Here is a 17,152-nt window from a genome sequence, read left to right on the forward strand (position 1 = left end):
CTGCCAATGTTACACCGCTCTTCATCCTTTTTCACTGCCAGACAGATAATACATCTTTAGTTTCCTTTAGGTTTTTATAATAATGAAGGAATAATACATGAGATGCTAAGCATGGCAACAAGAGTGAGTGGTGTCGAATGGGCCCCTTTAGGGAGGTTTCCTCATGTCAATGCAAAAAAACACATTTTGAGCCACTGCTAAAGCTTTAGGTTTGTCACTCCTTTGGGGCCCCAGGTAGTTGCCTGCTTTGCCAGTTGACATGCGGTGCGTCTGCATCTTCCTTCTGTGCTTGTAAGAAATAGAAACAAGAGTGATGACCTCTTTTTAAGAGAGACTCTCGATCTTTTCTTAATTGCACAGATTAAATGCTAAAACTCGTGTAAGACAAGCTGATTCCGTTATTCATTAAACATTTCCACTTCTCATGGATTGTAGAGACTTTCCGTCTAAAATGAACAAATGCCAATCTGATATATTTTCTATAGCCTACACAAAGCTCTCTTACTGAGCTCTGTCATGCATGATCACACAACTATCAGAATTAATTATTCATTCATGCATCAACTAGAGACAGACACACACACACACACTTACAAGCAGACATCTTCACCCTGACAAAACGAGTGCTTCAGTGATGTGGGATGGGAGGGGCAGAGCCAACATTCAGGTCACAGTGTGAGCGCTCGACCAGGCGGATACACACAAAGAACCAGATATCTTGTATATTTAAAACTAATACATTATGTAGAACAGAGAGACACTTTCTCATGGCAAGGACACCTCGTTCTTTTGGTAATGTGCTGAAGTATAGACACAAAGGAGCCACACAGTACTGTAAAATATTTATTCAATATTTTTACCATCTGAAAAAATAAAACTGACTCACATTCTGAGAAACATGACTGTCTTATCAAATAAATTAAAACATCACAAATTTGTCAAACCATATCCAAATGAACAGGTGATTTATTAAACCAATTTGTCAAGCAACCTCTACCTTTCTCTAAATGAACTATTACAGCGTCATTGAAATGATTCATCATATCTCAGTTAAAGCGCTGCATCATTTCTCTGTTGGGGAACAAGACTATTTATTCTGTCTTTACTTTCCTCTCATTCTGAACTTACAAAACTATAAATCAGGGAGTAATCCACAACAGTATCATACTTAAAAAAAAAACAAAAAAAAAAAAACTGAACGTTAAGAAGGCATGACCATTTGAACGAAAATATGCGTATTCTGTCGTCCTTTAATTTAGTCAGAGATTGTTTTTTTTCTTCATGAAGCATTCAGTTCCAGCTGAAATTTGGCAAGAAGACTGAGATGGTCAGAGGGGAATATGTGATTGGGAAGACCCCTCATTGATAGTAAAACATCCTCCGATAGGAGAGAGAGAGATCCAATGAGCTTCAGACCCTCATTCACAGAGTTACCACCAGCTAAGAAAGACAAAAAGGTATTAACAAATAAACATGTTGTATTTAGAGCTGAAAAACTGTCTGTTGTGTCTTTGTACCTTTTTGATCAGCAGTTAACACCCGTCTTTGGGTGTAGAAGATGTAGTCGACAGTGGCTGCTCCTTCAGAGTGCAGGGTTGTAATTTCTGGGTTGCCAGAACCGGGGAGAATGTGTTTGTAGACTGACTCCAGGTCCAACTGATGACGGATCGTTTGTCTGAAGCTGTGACACAAAATGAATGAAGACAAAAACCTTTCTAATTCCATTTCATTTTTTTTAGTAATTTCCTCAACACTAAATGATGTGTGACAAGCAAATTAGATTGGCTAAGACAAATATAGAATTAGTAATATTAAATAGACCTGTTATGGATATCATATTTAAACGTGCTGCTTCACTAAAATATCCTGGATTGTTTATTCTGAATGTATGAAGCCAATTTGACACAGAGGGGCCGATGAACTGACCTTTTATCATAATGCAGACTTTTCTTTGAGGCATCTGAGAAAAAAGAAAAAAAAGAAAGAAAGACGACACAGATTTTCAAACGATATAAAAACTTCTAAATCAAACAGTATGCACGTGTTTTTATTGCAGGTTTGTACCTGGTGTGTTGTCGTTGACTCCTGGGATCAGTTCCATGTCCAGAGGTCGGACACATGCAGCTGGACAGAAGCGCAGCTGCAGAAGGAAGTCGTGACTGAACTGAAGGTTCCCTACACAAGATAAAAAGAAAGTGAGAGCAAGTGAGAGAGGAAATGAGGCAAAAATAAAAATCTTGATCCTAGGTCCTTAGATCAAGATTAAAACAAACGTTAGTACAAAGCATTCTACGACTTCAAGCGCTCACCTGGTTTTTGATGCTGCTTCTCAAATACCTCCTTGACAGTTGAGTACTGGCACATGTCTGTGATTCCTAAACTGCTGGGCCACAGCGGAGCTTGCAGTCTATGACAGTGGACTTTGTATGACAGGTCCTCCTGACCTGAAATCTGTTGGAAAATAATTTAAACGGGATTACTAAGGTTATTCCTGCGAGCATCACAGCAGTCAAGGACCAGCATGTAACAATTTCAAACAGGCAGCAGAGTGTAGGAGAAGTTTGACATTTCCTACGTAGTGTTTTAGTCTCACCATCCATGCTGGTAAACCCTGGAAGTAGAGCTCCCCTGTGACGATGAGCTGATACAGAGGTGTGTGGGGAAGGGCGTTAAAGTCTCCACATAATATCAGGTTACAGTGTTCACCTTTAGCCTTACAGGACTGTACCACACTACCAACTTCTGCCAACAGTATGGCTAACTGAGCAAGCTTCACGTCGCCTCTACTTGGGTTGAAGAGCAGGTGGGTGTTGGCCACACAGAGCGGTGGACCCTTCGCCTTGATCTCTGGGCCCTTGGTGACCACTGGCTGAAGCAACAAAACGACGCCCACATTGTGCCGGTCCAGCAGCTCTGTGTCTGGCCTGAGGAACTCCAGCAGGGTGACTGATAGCTCAGAGAAGCGACTGCTACGATAGCAGGTAGCACAGCCGTCCGTCTTGTTTCCCGTACGTCTCTTGTACACACAGCTGTAGCCTGGAGAGAGAACAGAAACACAACAATGCAAATTATTCCTCCAAACACACCAACAATGATTGGTCCACTGTAACATCTCAGAAGACCTACCCATCTGGGACAGGACCGGAAGGAGTTGTTCTTGGTAGTGGTTCTCCTGAACCTCTTGGAGACACAAAATCTACACACAGGAGAGAATACACACAAGTGAATAAAAATAATCTACCTCCTCCGCCAGTTAAATTAAAATTAAGTTAAATGTCAAATATCTAATTGGTATTCGCTTGACTCACATCTGGTGCCCATTTCAGTATCTCCTCTAGGAGTAGGCTGCAGCGGTAGCTCCAGTCGAGCACCTCCAGGGGGCAGTGTGTGTAAAGCCCCTGGTTTGCATCAAGGAGATCCTGAGCAAGGATGTTGTAGGACATAACAGTGAACTCCATTGAGGCGTTTGTGAATGGGAGGGGTTTCAGGGAAGTAGCTTCTGCAGAGGCACTCTCATCCACCTCCTCCCACACTCTCCACATTACTGAGTAGAAAACAAACGTGTTAAGATAGATTTCATTATAGTGGAAAACTTAAGGGTGAAAATGAGCGAAAAATATACTTCCAGGAAAGGGAGAAATGTAATTCTCACCTTCAAACTGTGCTGTTGTCGACTCTAATGGAGGGTAATAGCTCACTTCGGGAAATTGCCACAGTGGACAATGCACTTCTTCTGTTAGTCCGAGTCCTGCTGGAAAGTGCCAGCCGGTTTGTGCATCATGTTCACTGCAGATTTTAAGGTGGGTTTGAATGTTAGCGAGAGGGGAGGCAAATACCAGCGCAGAACTGCTTTCCCCACTTTGCTTTTCATCAACAGCAGGAAGTAAATAATCATCCCAGAACTCAGTTATTTCAGCTGGAGCATTAAACTCTGTCAACATTGGTAGCCGTGTCTGTTCCTGTGTTTGACAGGTCGCTTCTTGTATGTTAGTCTGAACCGAAGTTGCTGGATCCTCCAAGCTTGGTTTCTCTGAAGAAGTTTGAGGAGTGCTTTCCTTCATTTTTAGACACTTTAGCTGTGCATAAAGTTCTTGCTCTGGGGTTATGTCCTCAGTTAGAGAGACACTTTCCTCCCGTTTGTTTTGTGTGACACAATACTCCTCAAACTGATGTTGAATTGTTCTCATCTCTTTCTCTGGAGCTTTCTCTTGGCCTTGTCTGTCTTGTCCATTTCTTCTCTGTGCTTCTTTCTCTCTCTCTGCAGGTTGAACATCACTGTTCTTTGAAGAGGCATCAGTCTTATCATTCTGCAGGACAGGAATCAGTTGTTCGTTGTCTATGTCAGGCCTGGTACTACATTTCTTTTCTGGGATTGGTTCCTTCACCCTTTCTTTCTTTTCTGTCTCCATCCCACTGCTTGAGCTGAGCCACTGGTCCAGCAGGGTTGTCTGAGACTGGGTGAACCTTCTGGTTTTGACAGCACCACCATCCCACACTGCCTTGCCATTAACCGCTGCAGGGGGGCCCTTTTTGGGGGCCTCTGTAAAACAAGATCAGCGTTTGAAGACAGTAAGAACTCCAGAATACCTTGTTACCAGACAGCTCTTGACATTGAGCCATGTTTTCTAAAATAATGAAAATCTACGTCATATTTGACAAATGAATGTTTCTTGCTACTCATTCAGTAAGAGACCTAAACTGCACAGCACAACAGCTTCATGTGGTGACGACAGCTGACGTCATGGGCTGGGTTAAAATAAGAACAGGTCCTTCAAACACGTTTCAGTGAGCTAACGTTAGCCAACATGCAACACAGAGCTACCATACATGTCAACGTTTGCAAAAATAATGCACCAATAAAAGACCACAGGACAGGTGTCGTGAAATACAAGTTTGAAAACACAAGCGTCGCCCTGACGCGTGACAAACTGCGCTGTAAGCAAACACAGGGTTAGCAACTGTCGGCTCCCAAAAGCTACCCAAGTGCATTGCAAACTTAGTTTTGAAACATTCATAATTTTACCTGAACGTAGACTGGTCAGGAACCTCGACAAGGGGTATAAAGCATAAAATAAAACACTGCCAATCATGCTTCTTTAGTGTAATCAGCGCATGCGCAATTTGGGAGGTATTGGATGGGAAAGGTCAGCTGTTTGTTTTTTTTATTTCCAAAAGTCTGTACCGGTAGTAGATTTTCTTTCTTTTTTTCTTTTTATTATTATTATTTTTTTTTACATCTGGACAAATAAAATATCCTCACCGCATAATTTTACAACATAATATGAAAAGGAAAAATCTCCACACCTGATTTCGTGCAGCTTCCTTTCAAACCATCATTTAATATAATAATTCATGATTCTGTGTGTGTACCTTATAATCAGATATTTTAATCAGCTGCCATAGTTAAAACAAATGTGGGTTGTTACTTTACTGAGAAGTAAATTATTAATGTCACTACACACAACACATTACCTGAGGGGTAGAATTACCTGCGAGGCAACACAAACCGAGTTCATTTCACAGTGCTGGCCAAAACAGAAAACAGGAAAAACACTGAAGAGTGTACGCCATTTCTGTCTAAAAAAAAAAGATTTCAAACAGTAAGTAGGAGAGAAAGCCATGTTGACGCTGTCATTTGAGTCCCTCTGCTTGAAAGAGGACGATTGTTCATCCACAACTGACCCTGAGGATGAGACAGACTTGGAGTCAGATGGTAAGTTTATCTTTGAGTTCTCTGTGAATATGCTATAATGAACATTTTATTTAACTTGTTTCCAGCAAGAACATTTTATGATTTGATAAATTCTTTCTACATTTTTTCTTTCTACTTTTATTTTCAGAAAGGGACAATAAAATATTAGGCAACTCATAAAATAATTGTTTACTAATCTTTCAGAAGAAGAGGAGAGCCACAATAAGGCATCGACGTGTGAAGTTTACCTCCAGGCCTGTAAACTGGTTGGTGTGGTGCCAGTCTCCTACTTTATACGAAACATCTACTCTTCCACCATGACACTCAGTCACCATGGGCTGGGACCTTTGGGGTGCAAGGCACTCTCTATTGCTTTAGTGGTAGGTTCTAAGTTCTTGTGTGTAATCAGTTGTCATTTTCACAACAACATGTCTAATAATGTGCCTTTATCTAGACTGATATGAATATCAACACTCTGGAACTGGCAGACAATGACATTCAAGCCGAGGGAGCCAAATACCTTGTGGAGATGCTTAGGGCTAATTTCACCATTCAGTACCTGGTATGTCATACAGTCATCACACCACCAGAGGGCAGAAGTGCTTTTTTTTAGCTTAACTTCAGAGGAGCATAAAAGAAACAATTAAAGCATCCTTTCCTTCTTTCAGGATTTGTCCAATAACCATCTGCTTTATGAGGGGGCTGAGTATGTGGGGAAAATGCTGTTTGACAATATTTCTTTGAAATCATTGAAACTTTCAGGTAATGTGAACAATTACAGCATTTATAGTAATTTTACTGACCATATGGGGGATGTGTGTAGTGAATCCCAACCAGTAGTTGCTTGTCAAGGTCGACCTTTTTTTTTAAATGAATTTAACAAAGCAAAGAAAGTTTATACTGAACTGTTCCCACTATAGGAAATGGATTCACTGATGGTGATGCTAAGTATTTTGCAGACGCATTGTCAGTAAGTAAATGATCATTTCATTAAAAAGCATTTTTGTTGTTGTTGTTTATTATTCATCAATGCCAAATTAATTTATTTGTGTTTACTGTGGTTGTTTTCCTGATATATGTGAACTTAGATCAATTCCAGAATACAGGAACTAGACCTGAGCCATAATGCCTTTTGTGGAAAAGGAGGGGAACATTTGGGACAACTGCTTGGTATGGTTAAACCCATAATCTTGATGTCCTTTAAGATGTGGCCTTATACATTTCTTTTCTCGTTTAGCATTACTTCTGTTTATACAGCAAACAACGAGGGTCTTGAGTTTCTTTATCTGAGCTGGAACCACCTCCGAATGAAAGGGGCTGTGGCTCTTTGTGCTGGACTCAAGGTAAGACTTGAAGAGAGATGTGTTTGATCGTTTTAGTTTTATGATCACTTATTCTGATATCTCATCAAATGCTAATATTTAGGTCAACATGATGCTAAAACATCTCGACTTATCATGGAACGGTTTTGGAAACGAGGGCGCTCTAGCCATGGGAGAGGCCCTAAAATTCAACAATACTCTGGTGCACCTTAATCTCAACAATAACCGGCTCACCAACGAGGGTGTTGGCATGCTTTGCAGGGGTCTAGAGTTCAATGACACACTCAGGGTCCTACTGGTGGGTGGACAAATTGTGTTAATCTAATCTAAGTCATCAGTAAAGCTGTAGAATCAGTGTTTTGCTCTTGCACTTTTGTAGTTGGCTTACAACTCTCTAACAGTAGAGGGAGCACTGGCTCTGGTTAATGTGGTGAAGAACACACCTAAAACTGCCTTGGAGGAGATCAACATATGTGTGAGTTACTGAGCCTCTGTGAGTTACTGCCAAACAGTCTGATCACAGCTTAAACATATCATACGTCGAGAAAGAAATTCGGCAATAAAAAACACATGCATGATGTTAACCATCTTTACTTTTCACCTGCACACCTGCAGAATGTGCTGGTCAATGAGACCTTTGTGCACCTGCTGGATGAGACATGTCAGGAGCATCCCAGCCTGGAAGTACAGTATGGAGGGGTAGGAGGGTTCATTGTTAAGAAGCCCCCGAAACGTGTCGATCCAATGAAAATCATCCAGGTCAGTTTTGCTAAATCCTAAAAATCTTATAGAAAATGGTTTCATGTGATGATAGTAAAACAGTATTGTGATAGCAGAAAAGCTTTATATAATTGCAAATACTTAGTATCACAGTTCTTGGTATTGGAATTATTTGAATTCAATGATTATATTCCACCTCACATTTATTTCATGTTAGTTAGTATTTTGTTTTAATTTTTAAATCACATCACATTTCTTTTACTTCTACTCTTAGTTAGGGTCTCTAACTTTGTAACAGTCTTGTAAATATCTTGTTCCATTGTATTTTGAAGGATTATTTGGATCAGCGCAAGCTCCGTCTGTGGGATTTTTTCCGTAATATTGACAAAGATGGCACCATGCGGGTCCCTACTGTTGACTTCAGGAAGGCAGTGCAGGTTTACAAACAAGCTGATTTATTGAACTTTGAAGAATGAATGATATTTGAATGGTTAATTGTCCTTTTAAATCATGCAATTGGAGCTTCCTGTGGTTGAATGAAAGCCTCCTTTAAGGGACAAGTAAAGCATTGTGTATAAGTTATTGTGTTAATGACTCTCTGAAATGTGTGGGTTTTTTTATACAATCATTGAAGCAATCAAGCATTCCTTTGGATCGATACCAGATTGAGGAGTTGATTCAGAGGCTTGATCGTGACAGGACAGGGATGGTAGACTACAGGTGAGCATAAAATCTTCATGTTTGCTAATGATCACAGAAGGACTTTTTTTAAATGTTCTCATAGTCAGGCCTTAATATGTGATGAGTTTTATTGTTGCTAAACATTGAGTAATGATGTCGCTGCTGCTTTCTTACAGTCATTTGATCACTTCTTTGATAATTGTATGGTGTAACCAAATCTAATTTTGGTAGGAGCTGGGAATTCAACCAGGTTTTCACACTGAATGACACCTTCCTTCCAGTCAGTCAGTCTAAGATCTTGAGTGGGTATTGTGGTGTTTCTGTGCAGGGGACTGGCAGATACAAGGAAACAGATGATGAGGGATCACCGCCGCCAACTGAGGAAGGTTGAGTCCCGTCAGAAGAAAGAGAAACAGAAGAGTGATCGCATCCTAAAGACCTTCCAGAGTGCAGTGGAGGCCGTAACACCACGCAGCTCCATGGTCATGTCTCCTGGAGGAGCCAGAGAGGATACAAGTGGCCCACAGCACTTCTCTGCCACTCCGCTCAGCTCTTGGCACCACATTGTCATGTGCAACAGCAGTCGTTATTCTGTTACTAATCTGAGCAATGATAACATCCACTTGCCTATGTTAGGAGTCACCACACCTTACCGCCCTACCAGTTCTCCAGCCATGCACTCCTTTTCCCAGCCAAACCTACTGGATGAGTCCCCTCGCTCTGCTCCAAGCAAGTCCATCTCTGCTCAGGGTATACGTTCTGATCCAGAGATGAGCCACAGCAAGCTCAGCCCCACTGCTAACCAGCTGACCAGGTCCAGGCCTGCTCTTAACGCCAAACAGCCTCTGGTTAAACCCAAAACCAAGAAAGCAAAGAAGAAGAAAATGACAAAACGTGTGGCTAAAACTTCAAAGAATCCCACACGAACTGTCAAATGACTTTCAAACTAGAAATGACTGTGTGTTATTATTATGTGTTATTATTATGTGTTATTGTTGCAAACTTTATCAAATAAAAGGCATGGTTAGGTTTCAAGTTGAAACAATTTCTCAATGGCTTTTTTCAGAATGGCCTTTATGAAAGATTTCAGTGATTCACAACCTGACATATTCAGTATGGAGCTTATCCCAAAAAAAAGGTGTTCCACAAGGATCAGTTCAGTGCCTTCTCTTATTTAAATACGATGATATGCAATATCTATCTTTATGCAGATGACACTATTCATTATGGTTGAGAAGACATTATACACATGGCTGTTGACAACTTACATCATTCTATTAGTGCTTTTAGGAAGCCTCAAAAGAGTTAATAACCTCTGCAACTGAAGTTACGAGTTATTCCCAAGATGTAATGAATATAACATAAATATAAAAACGTTTATCTTCAGGGTTTGTGCAACCAAAATAAAATTTTTACAATACATTATTCAAATTGAAATGTTGATCTCCAGATGCTTGAGCCCAGAGCGTAGTTATCTTAACTAACTAAAGCCTTTTTTGAATGTTCTAAATCCAGTATTTTTTGATCATTTCAATGAGCGAATCTTATCACTTTTCACAGCTTCAATAAAAGTTTTAATTGATGAATCAATAAATCGTCTTTGAAATCTCTCTCTGAATGACGTGAACACTTTATTCACCATGCCTTTATCGAGCATGTGTCTCTGAATCAACATTAAGTTTGTTGCTAAATGAGGTAGACTATCCAGAGAAAGGAAACACTGATAACACATGGGAACTCTGCCAGATTGTTGACCCATACGTCACAAGTTTTTTATATATAAAATACAAATAGTTGAGGATTTAACTTCTGTTTGCTAAAGATAACTGTATGTGTAATATTAGCAATGCTGTGAACTAAGACAGGTTTTACAACTGACAAATATTGTAACAGATTACTGTATATAAGCTCTGAGGATCCAGCTGGACTAATCATACCAACTCGGATTTCACCAGAATGATTGGCACTCTGTATTTCTTAGCACTGCTAAGCTCCACTACGGCCCGGGGGGTATGGCACTCAAAGACTTATTGATATTTATTACTTCATTCTTTGAGCATGTTTTTACACTATGATTATATTGATGGATGTAAAATTCTTCACAAAATAAAGATGTTTCTTCTCAGCGTGCAGGCCTGTGGAGTGAGGGCAGAAATGAGACAGGAGGTGGAAGTGGGGACAGGTGCGCTTGTGATGCATTCTTGCCCAGCTCTACCTTTCCTATTAAAGACCTGGTGGTGGTGGAGCAGACAGCTGGGGAGGTCTCACACAAACTGGAGCTGGAGATGGGAAAGGTATTCAGGCTCATCTGATTTGACAATGAAATATTTGAGAAGGAAAAATGTGTTAAAAAGACAAAAAAACAAAACAACAACAATGTTATTCCAGATTGAAGAATTTGAGACCAAGCTGACATCTTATGCAGAAAAGATAATAAAGTTAACAGCAGAAATTGAAAAAATGGAGAAGAACCCAGATGACTACAATGACGCTGACATGGAAGACATAAAGGTGGAGATTAAACAAGTGGAAGCTCTGATCAAAGAGCTGCAGCTCTCCATCAGCAGCTCCACGGCTGTCTTTGTGTCCCTGCAAGCACAGGTAGGTCCTGGTCACGACAGTTAATTTATCAGCAGACTTAATGGCAATCCACCAGCAAACCGTTTCATTTTTTTACCAATTAGATCACAGGTATGGTGGAGACTCTGAATAAGCTGGAGAAGACTTACGATAAGAATCTGGTTCTGGCGACCCGTCGAGAGTACATTAAGGTGCAGGCACAACTGGAGGAGTGCGAAAGACGCCACCAGGAGCTTTTCAACCCTAACATAGGTAAACTTCTTCACATAGATCCACTTTTAGCCGTCTTGTTGACATACTTTACAATTGTTCTCTCTTCTCCCTGCAGGATCTTGTGCACACACAGGTATCACCAGGGTCGGTGTTCCAATTGTTAGCCATTTGAATGCCCATTTAAGCACGAGCCACACATTCGGAGGTTGGGGTAAAGATTCAAAGCCCATTCCTGACAGAGAAACTATGTACTGGTTTTCTAGCTACAGTAGTCCCTACATTGATGACATTAGGTTCTACACGAACTACAGAAACCTAATTTTGAGAGTTCCTTTCCAGCATCACAGATTACAAAGCAGCTGGTCCGGTACTGGGAACAATTTCATTCTCCGTGATAACACTCTTTATTATCAATTAAACAAGCCGTTTGGATTGGGGAAGTTAAATTTCACAACTCTGAAATATGAGTCCAGGGTGATTCCTGGCGCAAGTAATCGATTTTCCTACACCAACTCCCCCAGTCAGAATTTTGACTTTGCAGCAGATGAAACTGGCCTGTGGGTGTCCTATGCTTCAGAAGAGTCCAGTGGTCGCATGATCCTTGCTAAAATAGACGAGCCTTCATTTGGGGTTTCGGACGGATGGCTGACTAGTGTTTATAAACCAGGAGTGAGCAATGCCTTCATGGTGTGTGGTGTTCTCTATGTAGTTAGAACAGTAGACACCAACACTGAAGAAATATTTTACAAGTTCGACACTAAAACCAAACAAGAAAGCTACATCAGTATTCCTTTTGAGAGGTTCCAGGATAAGTACTCCAACCTGGACTACAATCCCACTGACCAGAAGCTCTACATGTACAACGATGGCTACTATGTCACCTACCATCTGTGGTTTAATCACACAGCTGAAACCACAGTGGAACCACCACTTGTCCTGCACTAAGACATTCATAATGATTTACTTGAATTTAAAAATCATATTTTTTCCTCTTGCAATTCCTGAAATCCTCTTTTCTCCTTCTTCCAGCAAATAAATGATTTCAAGCATCGCAAAACATGTGTTGTGTTTTCTTTGTGCAAATTCTCCTGAATAGAAATTGTTTTCTAATGACAGAAAACATGAGTGGAGCATTGCTACTATCTATTAAAAGTTTAATAGTTTTCCACACACCTGCTGTATTGTCTATCTGGAAGGTTCCTGTGAGTTTATGTTGCCTAAGTTTTGTCTGTTGTTATAGTGTTGACTTCCAGATTATAGCATACACAGTAGTTTTATGTATTGCAGACATTAGAACAGGCAATGCAGGAGTTTAAATAATGAAATAATTGGAGACTTACTAAAGCTGCCTATTTCTCAGGGTCCTGCTGCTCACTGTCACACTATCATGTCAAACTCACATTAAAAGTGCTTTCAGAAAAAGCTGGAGAAAGAATGTGTTGAGGTTTCCTCTTGCACATGTTTTAACATTAATCTAACTTTGGTCTCTTTTGCACATGCTCAAGTTTCTAGTATATTGGGTGAGTCCCTGTTCTTCACTTAGGTGACAGATCTTTTTTTTCTCACAAAGTCTTCTTCTAAGAAACCTAATGCTCTTAACTGTCATTTTAACAACGTGTGTTTGCGTCAACCCTCTACACAACAAAGACAACATGGCTGCAGCACCATTCTGTACATTGCTTTACTGTATTGTTTTGATGGTGATGATAAAAAAATAAAATAAATTATTAACATGCTGTTGGCCAGGTTATATGTGTCCCTGTATGCTATTGGTATGAGCCAGCATGCAGAACAGCAGGTTAAAGTAAACCTAAATGTGAAGTACCCGTAATAAATATATTAGCGATATATAAAAGGGCTTGTTGAGTTCTAGTAAACCAAAGCACATCATGAAATTCATACACATTTATAATTACATTGCGTTGTGGTGGTTAGCACTATTGTCCCACAGTATCAAGGTTCTTGATTTTGAGTCTCAAAGAGACAGAAGTCTCTGATTTACATTGGTTCCCTCCAGGTAAAAACAAAATTGTTTGTTGACTCTAATTCTGCCCACAGGTGTGATTGTTACTATTTCTATTTCATGGGAGTGTCTGGAAACCTGTCAAAAGAGTACCTGCCACTTCCCCACTGACAGCTGGAAGGGGCTCCAGCCCCCCACAACTCAAACTTAATATATGATGTACAGATATCCCACCTGCACGTTTCTTTTCTTCAATCTGCTTTTGAGTTTTCCTTCTAAGTAATTTATTGGGGTTTGATTCAACATTCCACCAAAAACTTGTTCACTTGATCCACAGTACCGGCTTCTCATACTGTTAGAAACAACAGAAACGTCACATGCAAAAGATTACACAATATTAAATGAGGAAAAGTTCATGACAATACACACACGTGATCTGTCATATATCTGCTTACAGACCATAAAGCAGAATTGATTACATCTGCTATTATTCTCATCCACTCTTTATGCAAAGCTCAAACCTCAGGTGGTGGATTTACTTTTAGCAAACAAGGATATGACCATAATCTAAGATCATGAACAGACAAACCATGGGAAGATAGAATGTGTTTCTGATAATATGATATACAGTCGTGGAGTCATATACCAAATACAACACAATAGTGTATGAGGAAACAATACAATGAAGTAGTTTGATTCTTTCATTCAAATAACTGAAAAACATGTTTCTTTATTGATGATAAAATGAACACAGATGATAAATTGCATCTCATTGGATTAGATCAAGATTCATTTTCATGACCATATCTGAAACTGTACTACTAACACATGCAACACTCAGCTAACAGACCATAAACCAAAACAAGAGCAGCCAGAATTCACCACATATGGCATTGTTCTCATCCACCTTCCATGAGCAGATAAAAAACCTGACGTGATGGATTTGGCAAATTACCTTCAGTAAACAAGGATATGATCATAAACTGATGATGTTAGATACATATGAGGAGATAGAAGGTGTTTCTGATTATATGATAACATTGGTCTTTAAAAGCCCTCTGTACTGGCCCATGGGGAGACACTTGTGACACAAGATGCTGCCAATTCTTCTTCTGCTGCTTCTTTTAGCCCTCACTCCAGCTTCAGCCTGGATTGTAAGTGACCACTCATTTCTCCTAAATATGCTGGTGTACAGTATCTGTCACCTATTGTGTTATCAGTGTTGTTGTTTGTATCATTTCAGCCAGTGGAGGACTGGGAGTCGGGTAACGTGACAACATCCATGGGTGAGTCTGGTCAGTGCCTTTGTCTTGTATATTTGCCTGAGACCATCTTGCCTGCAGACCGGGTTCAGCATATGCAACAAGTCAGCAAGGATCTGATCCTGGAGGTGGACATTCAAATGAACAAGGTGCTGTCAAATCTATTGGGATGAGTTTTTGCGAGTATTTATAAATGAAAGCACCCATTTAATAAAAAATGTTCATGCTTATTTATGTCTTTCTTTTCATTTAGATTGAAGGCTACAAGGGTAAGCTGGCGCTCTACCTAAAAGAACTGGCGGACCTGAGCTTCCGAGTGACTTTGTTGGAAAGTAGCGCTGACAACTACATCAAACTGGACTTTGAGATGCTTAGGATCGAGCTCAGAGAGTTCGAGGTTCTGGTGTCTCAGCTTAAACAATCCCTAAACTCCTCCTCGCCTGTGTTCGACAGCCTTTACACTGAGGTTATAAAAATATAAATAATATGGATATTATAATAATATAATCGTTTTTTAATCAAATGTATGTGATTGACCCCAGATCCTCAACATGACCCTTATTGTGAATCAACTGGAGACATACGACAAGAGCAACTTGCAGGTGATCCGCCTTGAGTTTGCTAAACTGCAGAAGAAGCTGGAGGAGTGCCAGAAGGAGCAGGAGTACATCGAACCTGATATTGGTGAGACAACAAAAAAGAAGGAGATCAATGTTTTGTTTTTGTTTGTTTTTTTATATTTTGCCTGCTGGTATTAATATTTTACTTACTTTCTTTTTTTTCCCCAGGTAACTGCAATCATACAGGAATCCTGAGCATCAGCAAGCCACTGGTGGTCCAACTGAATGCTCATTTGAGCCCTGGATACCAATATGGTGGCTGGGGAAAAGACTCCAAACCAGTTAGAGGCACTGAGGCTATGTACTGGTACGGTGCTTATAACAGTCCCTCCGTGCACGACTTCTATCAGTATGCTGACTATGAAAAGCTGCTTCTGAGGTCTAATTTCAAACACCATGACTTAGCAAGGTCAGGTCTTGGTAACAATTACATAGTTCGCAGTAACACCTTGTATTATCAAATCAACGATCCTTTTAGCATGAGCAAACTAAATCTAACCAGTTCTGAACGAGACTACCGGGTGATTCCGTCTGCAAGCCAAAAATTCTCGTACAGTTACTCAGACTATCAGAACCTGGATTTTGCAGCTGATGAAATGGGATTGTGGGTAATGTATGCCTCTGAAGAGAGCAAAGGTAAAATAGTTCTGGCTAAAATTGATGAGAAATCGTTTGGCATCGAGGATGCGATGAGCACTGGTGTGTACAAGCAGCTGGCTGGTAATGCTTTCATGGCTTGTGGAGTTATGTATGTCACCAGGTCAGTGGATGTGACCACAGAGGAGATCTTTTACGCCTTCGACAGTAAGACCAGGGAGGAGAAACACCTGAGCATTCTCTTCTCCAAGTTCCAGGAGAAATACTTCAACCTTGACTACAATCCCAATGATCAAAAGCTCTACATGTACAACAATGGCTACTATGTGTCCTACAATGTGAGGTTCAATAAAGAATAAGTCTTTATCTCTTTGTGATCCATTGTTTTGTGATTAACACAATTGATCTGTTTTGAATCACTCTGACCCGGGAGCTCTATATGCTCTATCTATATCACCGTCTTTTCCTAAATAAAATCAAACTGAAGCATTCAAAATGTGTCACATGATTTTTATATTCTTATAAATTAAACTTAACTTAACTTTTCACTAAATGCACATTTATAGGAAAATTAGAAAAAGAATAGAAAATCAAATCCAACAATAACATAAAGGTATACTGTATTTATATTATTACAAATGAAGGCTTTTTAGTACAACATGTTTTTTAGTTAAATCATAAATTCACTTGGAAAGAGAAGGTTGGGTCGGTCTGAAAAGGTTGCTACGTTTCTCGAGATAAAATCTTGACTTTATTTGACATGTATCTCAATTCATCAGCCTGTAATGTCACTCAGGTACCTTTCTGACTTATTTCAAGCTCCATCTCCATTTTTTTTTACATGTTAGTAGGCCTACTCCTTATTGTATAATCATATTGAATCTTCTTCAAATATTAAAGGAACAAACACATAAGGCAAACTCATCAATCTGAAGCATGTACACTGGCTTCAGATTGATACTTGGATGAACAGGATGTTCAAACAAATTACATTTTGGATTTAAGTATTGGGATTACCAGATCTGATCTCACTATACAAGCCACAGACATGAAGGAAGGTAACCATGTGACAGGTATAAGGAAAGTGCTACAGCAGTAAGTGCTGAAAAACAGTGTAGAGATCAACACGAACACTGTCAGCAGCCATTGCACTTTGCTGCTTGAACATAAGAGACACAATACACAATATTAAGGTCTGTTTTAAGTCATACAGGACAGTATTATTCCAAAAAATGTGAGGATTGTTACATTTACTTTTCATTCCCCGGGGCTTAAATAAAGGATAATCATTATAATCCAACAAATAGCCGAAGCAAATGAAAATTAAAAGCAGTGCAAAGAAGAACTCAGAATCAAATATCATGCTTCATAGCTTCATTCGTCAAACTGTTTATTCCAGGAAACACAGAATTAAAAACAGTTCTGTATTTCATGCTCAAGATATCAATCAGTAAGTCTGTGATTCCAGGCCACACGTCGGCCATCAGCATAGTAAAAGTTTG

The 17,152-nt window shown here is 39.9% G+C and overlaps 4 protein-coding genes across 5 annotated transcripts; 3 read left to right on the forward strand and 1 right to left on the reverse strand.

Moving 5' to 3' along the window:
* Positions 1-830: 830 nt before the first annotated feature.
* Positions 831-5,162, reverse strand: angel1 (angel homolog 1). Its single transcript, XM_079370440.1, has 10 exons — positions 5,024-5,162; positions 3,653-4,540; positions 3,309-3,544; positions 3,127-3,196; positions 2,594-3,036; positions 2,310-2,451; positions 2,065-2,175; positions 1,927-1,960; positions 1,518-1,681; positions 831-1,440 (listed from the first exon to the last, which is right to left on the reverse strand). The coding sequence occupies exons 1-10, from the start codon at positions 5,088-5,090 to the stop codon at positions 1,280-1,282; spliced, it is 2,316 nt and encodes a 771-aa protein (XP_079226566.1). The 5' UTR covers positions 5,091-5,162; the 3' UTR covers positions 831-1,279.
* Positions 5,163-5,552: 390 nt separating this feature from the next.
* On the forward strand, positions 5,553-9,464 carry lrrc74a (leucine rich repeat containing 74A). 2 transcript variants are annotated; one of them, XM_079370096.1, is made up of 13 exons: positions 5,553-5,713; positions 5,897-6,072; positions 6,147-6,254; positions 6,361-6,454; positions 6,613-6,662; positions 6,781-6,862; positions 6,950-7,035; positions 7,118-7,312; positions 7,394-7,489; positions 7,630-7,773; positions 8,067-8,171; positions 8,369-8,454; positions 8,744-9,464. In XM_079370096.1, the coding sequence occupies exons 1-13, from the start codon at positions 5,620-5,622 to the stop codon at positions 9,351-9,353; spliced, it is 1,926 nt and encodes a 641-aa protein (XP_079226222.1). In that variant the 5' UTR covers positions 5,553-5,619; the 3' UTR covers positions 9,354-9,464. The 2 variants fall into 2 exon arrangements, with proteins under 2 accessions (XP_079226222.1, XP_079226223.1); XM_079370097.1 differs by having other exon boundaries at positions 8,399-8,454.
* Positions 9,465-10,362: 898 nt separating this feature from the next.
* Positions 10,363-12,265, forward strand: olfm4.1 (olfactomedin 4, tandem duplicate 1). Its single transcript, XM_079370189.1, has 5 exons — positions 10,363-10,425; positions 10,542-10,709; positions 10,804-11,016; positions 11,100-11,247; positions 11,324-12,265. Exons 1-5 carry the CDS (start codon positions 10,372-10,374, stop codon positions 12,151-12,153), a joined length of 1,413 nt encoding a protein of 470 aa, XP_079226315.1. The 5' UTR covers positions 10,363-10,371; the 3' UTR covers positions 12,154-12,265.
* A 1,982-nt stretch (positions 12,266-14,247) lies between these two features.
* olfm4.2 (olfactomedin 4, tandem duplicate 2) lies at positions 14,248-16,146 on the forward strand. Its single transcript, XM_079370194.1, has 5 exons — positions 14,248-14,325; positions 14,415-14,582; positions 14,687-14,899; positions 14,976-15,117; positions 15,222-16,146. Exons 1-5 carry the CDS (start codon positions 14,266-14,268, stop codon positions 16,007-16,009), a joined length of 1,371 nt encoding a protein of 456 aa, XP_079226320.1. The 5' UTR covers positions 14,248-14,265; the 3' UTR covers positions 16,010-16,146.
* Positions 16,147-17,152: the final 1,006 nt, after the last annotated feature.

The sequence above is a fragment of the Symphodus melops genome, assembly GCF_947650265.1.
Source record: "Symphodus melops genome assembly, chromosome: 19".
In the NCBI taxonomy this organism is placed as follows: domain Eukaryota; kingdom Metazoa; phylum Chordata; class Actinopteri; order Labriformes; family Labridae; genus Symphodus; species Symphodus melops.

What these genes read in the sequence shown, in the direction of transcription:
- angel1 (XM_079370440.1), bottom strand. Translation starts at nt 5,090, where the DNA reads ATGATTGGCAGTGTTTTATTTTATGCTTTATACCCCTTGTCGAGGTTC. An exon ending in TACTGAAATGGGCACCAGAT is followed by an intron (nt 3,197 to 3,308) that starts GTGAGTCAAGCG and finishes TCCTGTGTGTAG; the next exon opens with ATTTTGTGTCTCCAAGAGGT. An exon ending in TCCGGTCCTGTCCCAGATGG is followed by an intron (nt 3,037 to 3,126) that starts GTAGGTCTTCTG and finishes TTCTCTCTCCAG; the next exon opens with GCTACAGCTGTGTGTACAAG.
- lrrc74a (XM_079370096.1), top strand. Translation starts at nt 5,620, where the DNA reads ATGTTGACGCTGTCATTTGAGTCCCTCTGCTTGAAAGAGGACGATTGT. An exon ending in CACTCTCTATTGCTTTAGTG is followed by an intron (nt 6,073 to 6,146) that starts GTAGGTTCTAAG and finishes GCCTTTATCTAG; the next exon opens with ACTGATATGAATATCAACAC. An exon ending in ACACACTCAGGGTCCTACTG is followed by an intron (nt 7,313 to 7,393) that starts GTGGGTGGACAA and finishes GCACTTTTGTAG; the next exon opens with TTGGCTTACAACTCTCTAAC.
- olfm4.1 (XM_079370189.1), top strand. Translation starts at nt 10,372, where the DNA reads ATGATTGGCACTCTGTATTTCTTAGCACTGCTAAGCTCCACTACGGCC. An exon ending in TGGAGCTGGAGATGGGAAAG is followed by an intron (nt 10,710 to 10,803) that starts GTATTCAGGCTC and finishes ATGTTATTCCAG; the next exon opens with ATTGAAGAATTTGAGACCAA. An exon ending in GCTTTTCAACCCTAACATAG is followed by an intron (nt 11,248 to 11,323) that starts GTAAACTTCTTC and finishes TTCTCCCTGCAG; the next exon opens with GATCTTGTGCACACACAGGT.
- olfm4.2 (XM_079370194.1), top strand. Translation starts at nt 14,266, where the DNA reads ATGCTGCCAATTCTTCTTCTGCTGCTTCTTTTAGCCCTCACTCCAGCT. An exon ending in TCGACAGCCTTTACACTGAG is followed by an intron (nt 14,900 to 14,975) that starts GTTATAAAAATA and finishes GATTGACCCCAG; the next exon opens with ATCCTCAACATGACCCTTAT. An exon ending in GTACATCGAACCTGATATTG is followed by an intron (nt 15,118 to 15,221) that starts GTGAGACAACAA and finishes TTTTTTCCCCAG; the next exon opens with GTAACTGCAATCATACAGGA.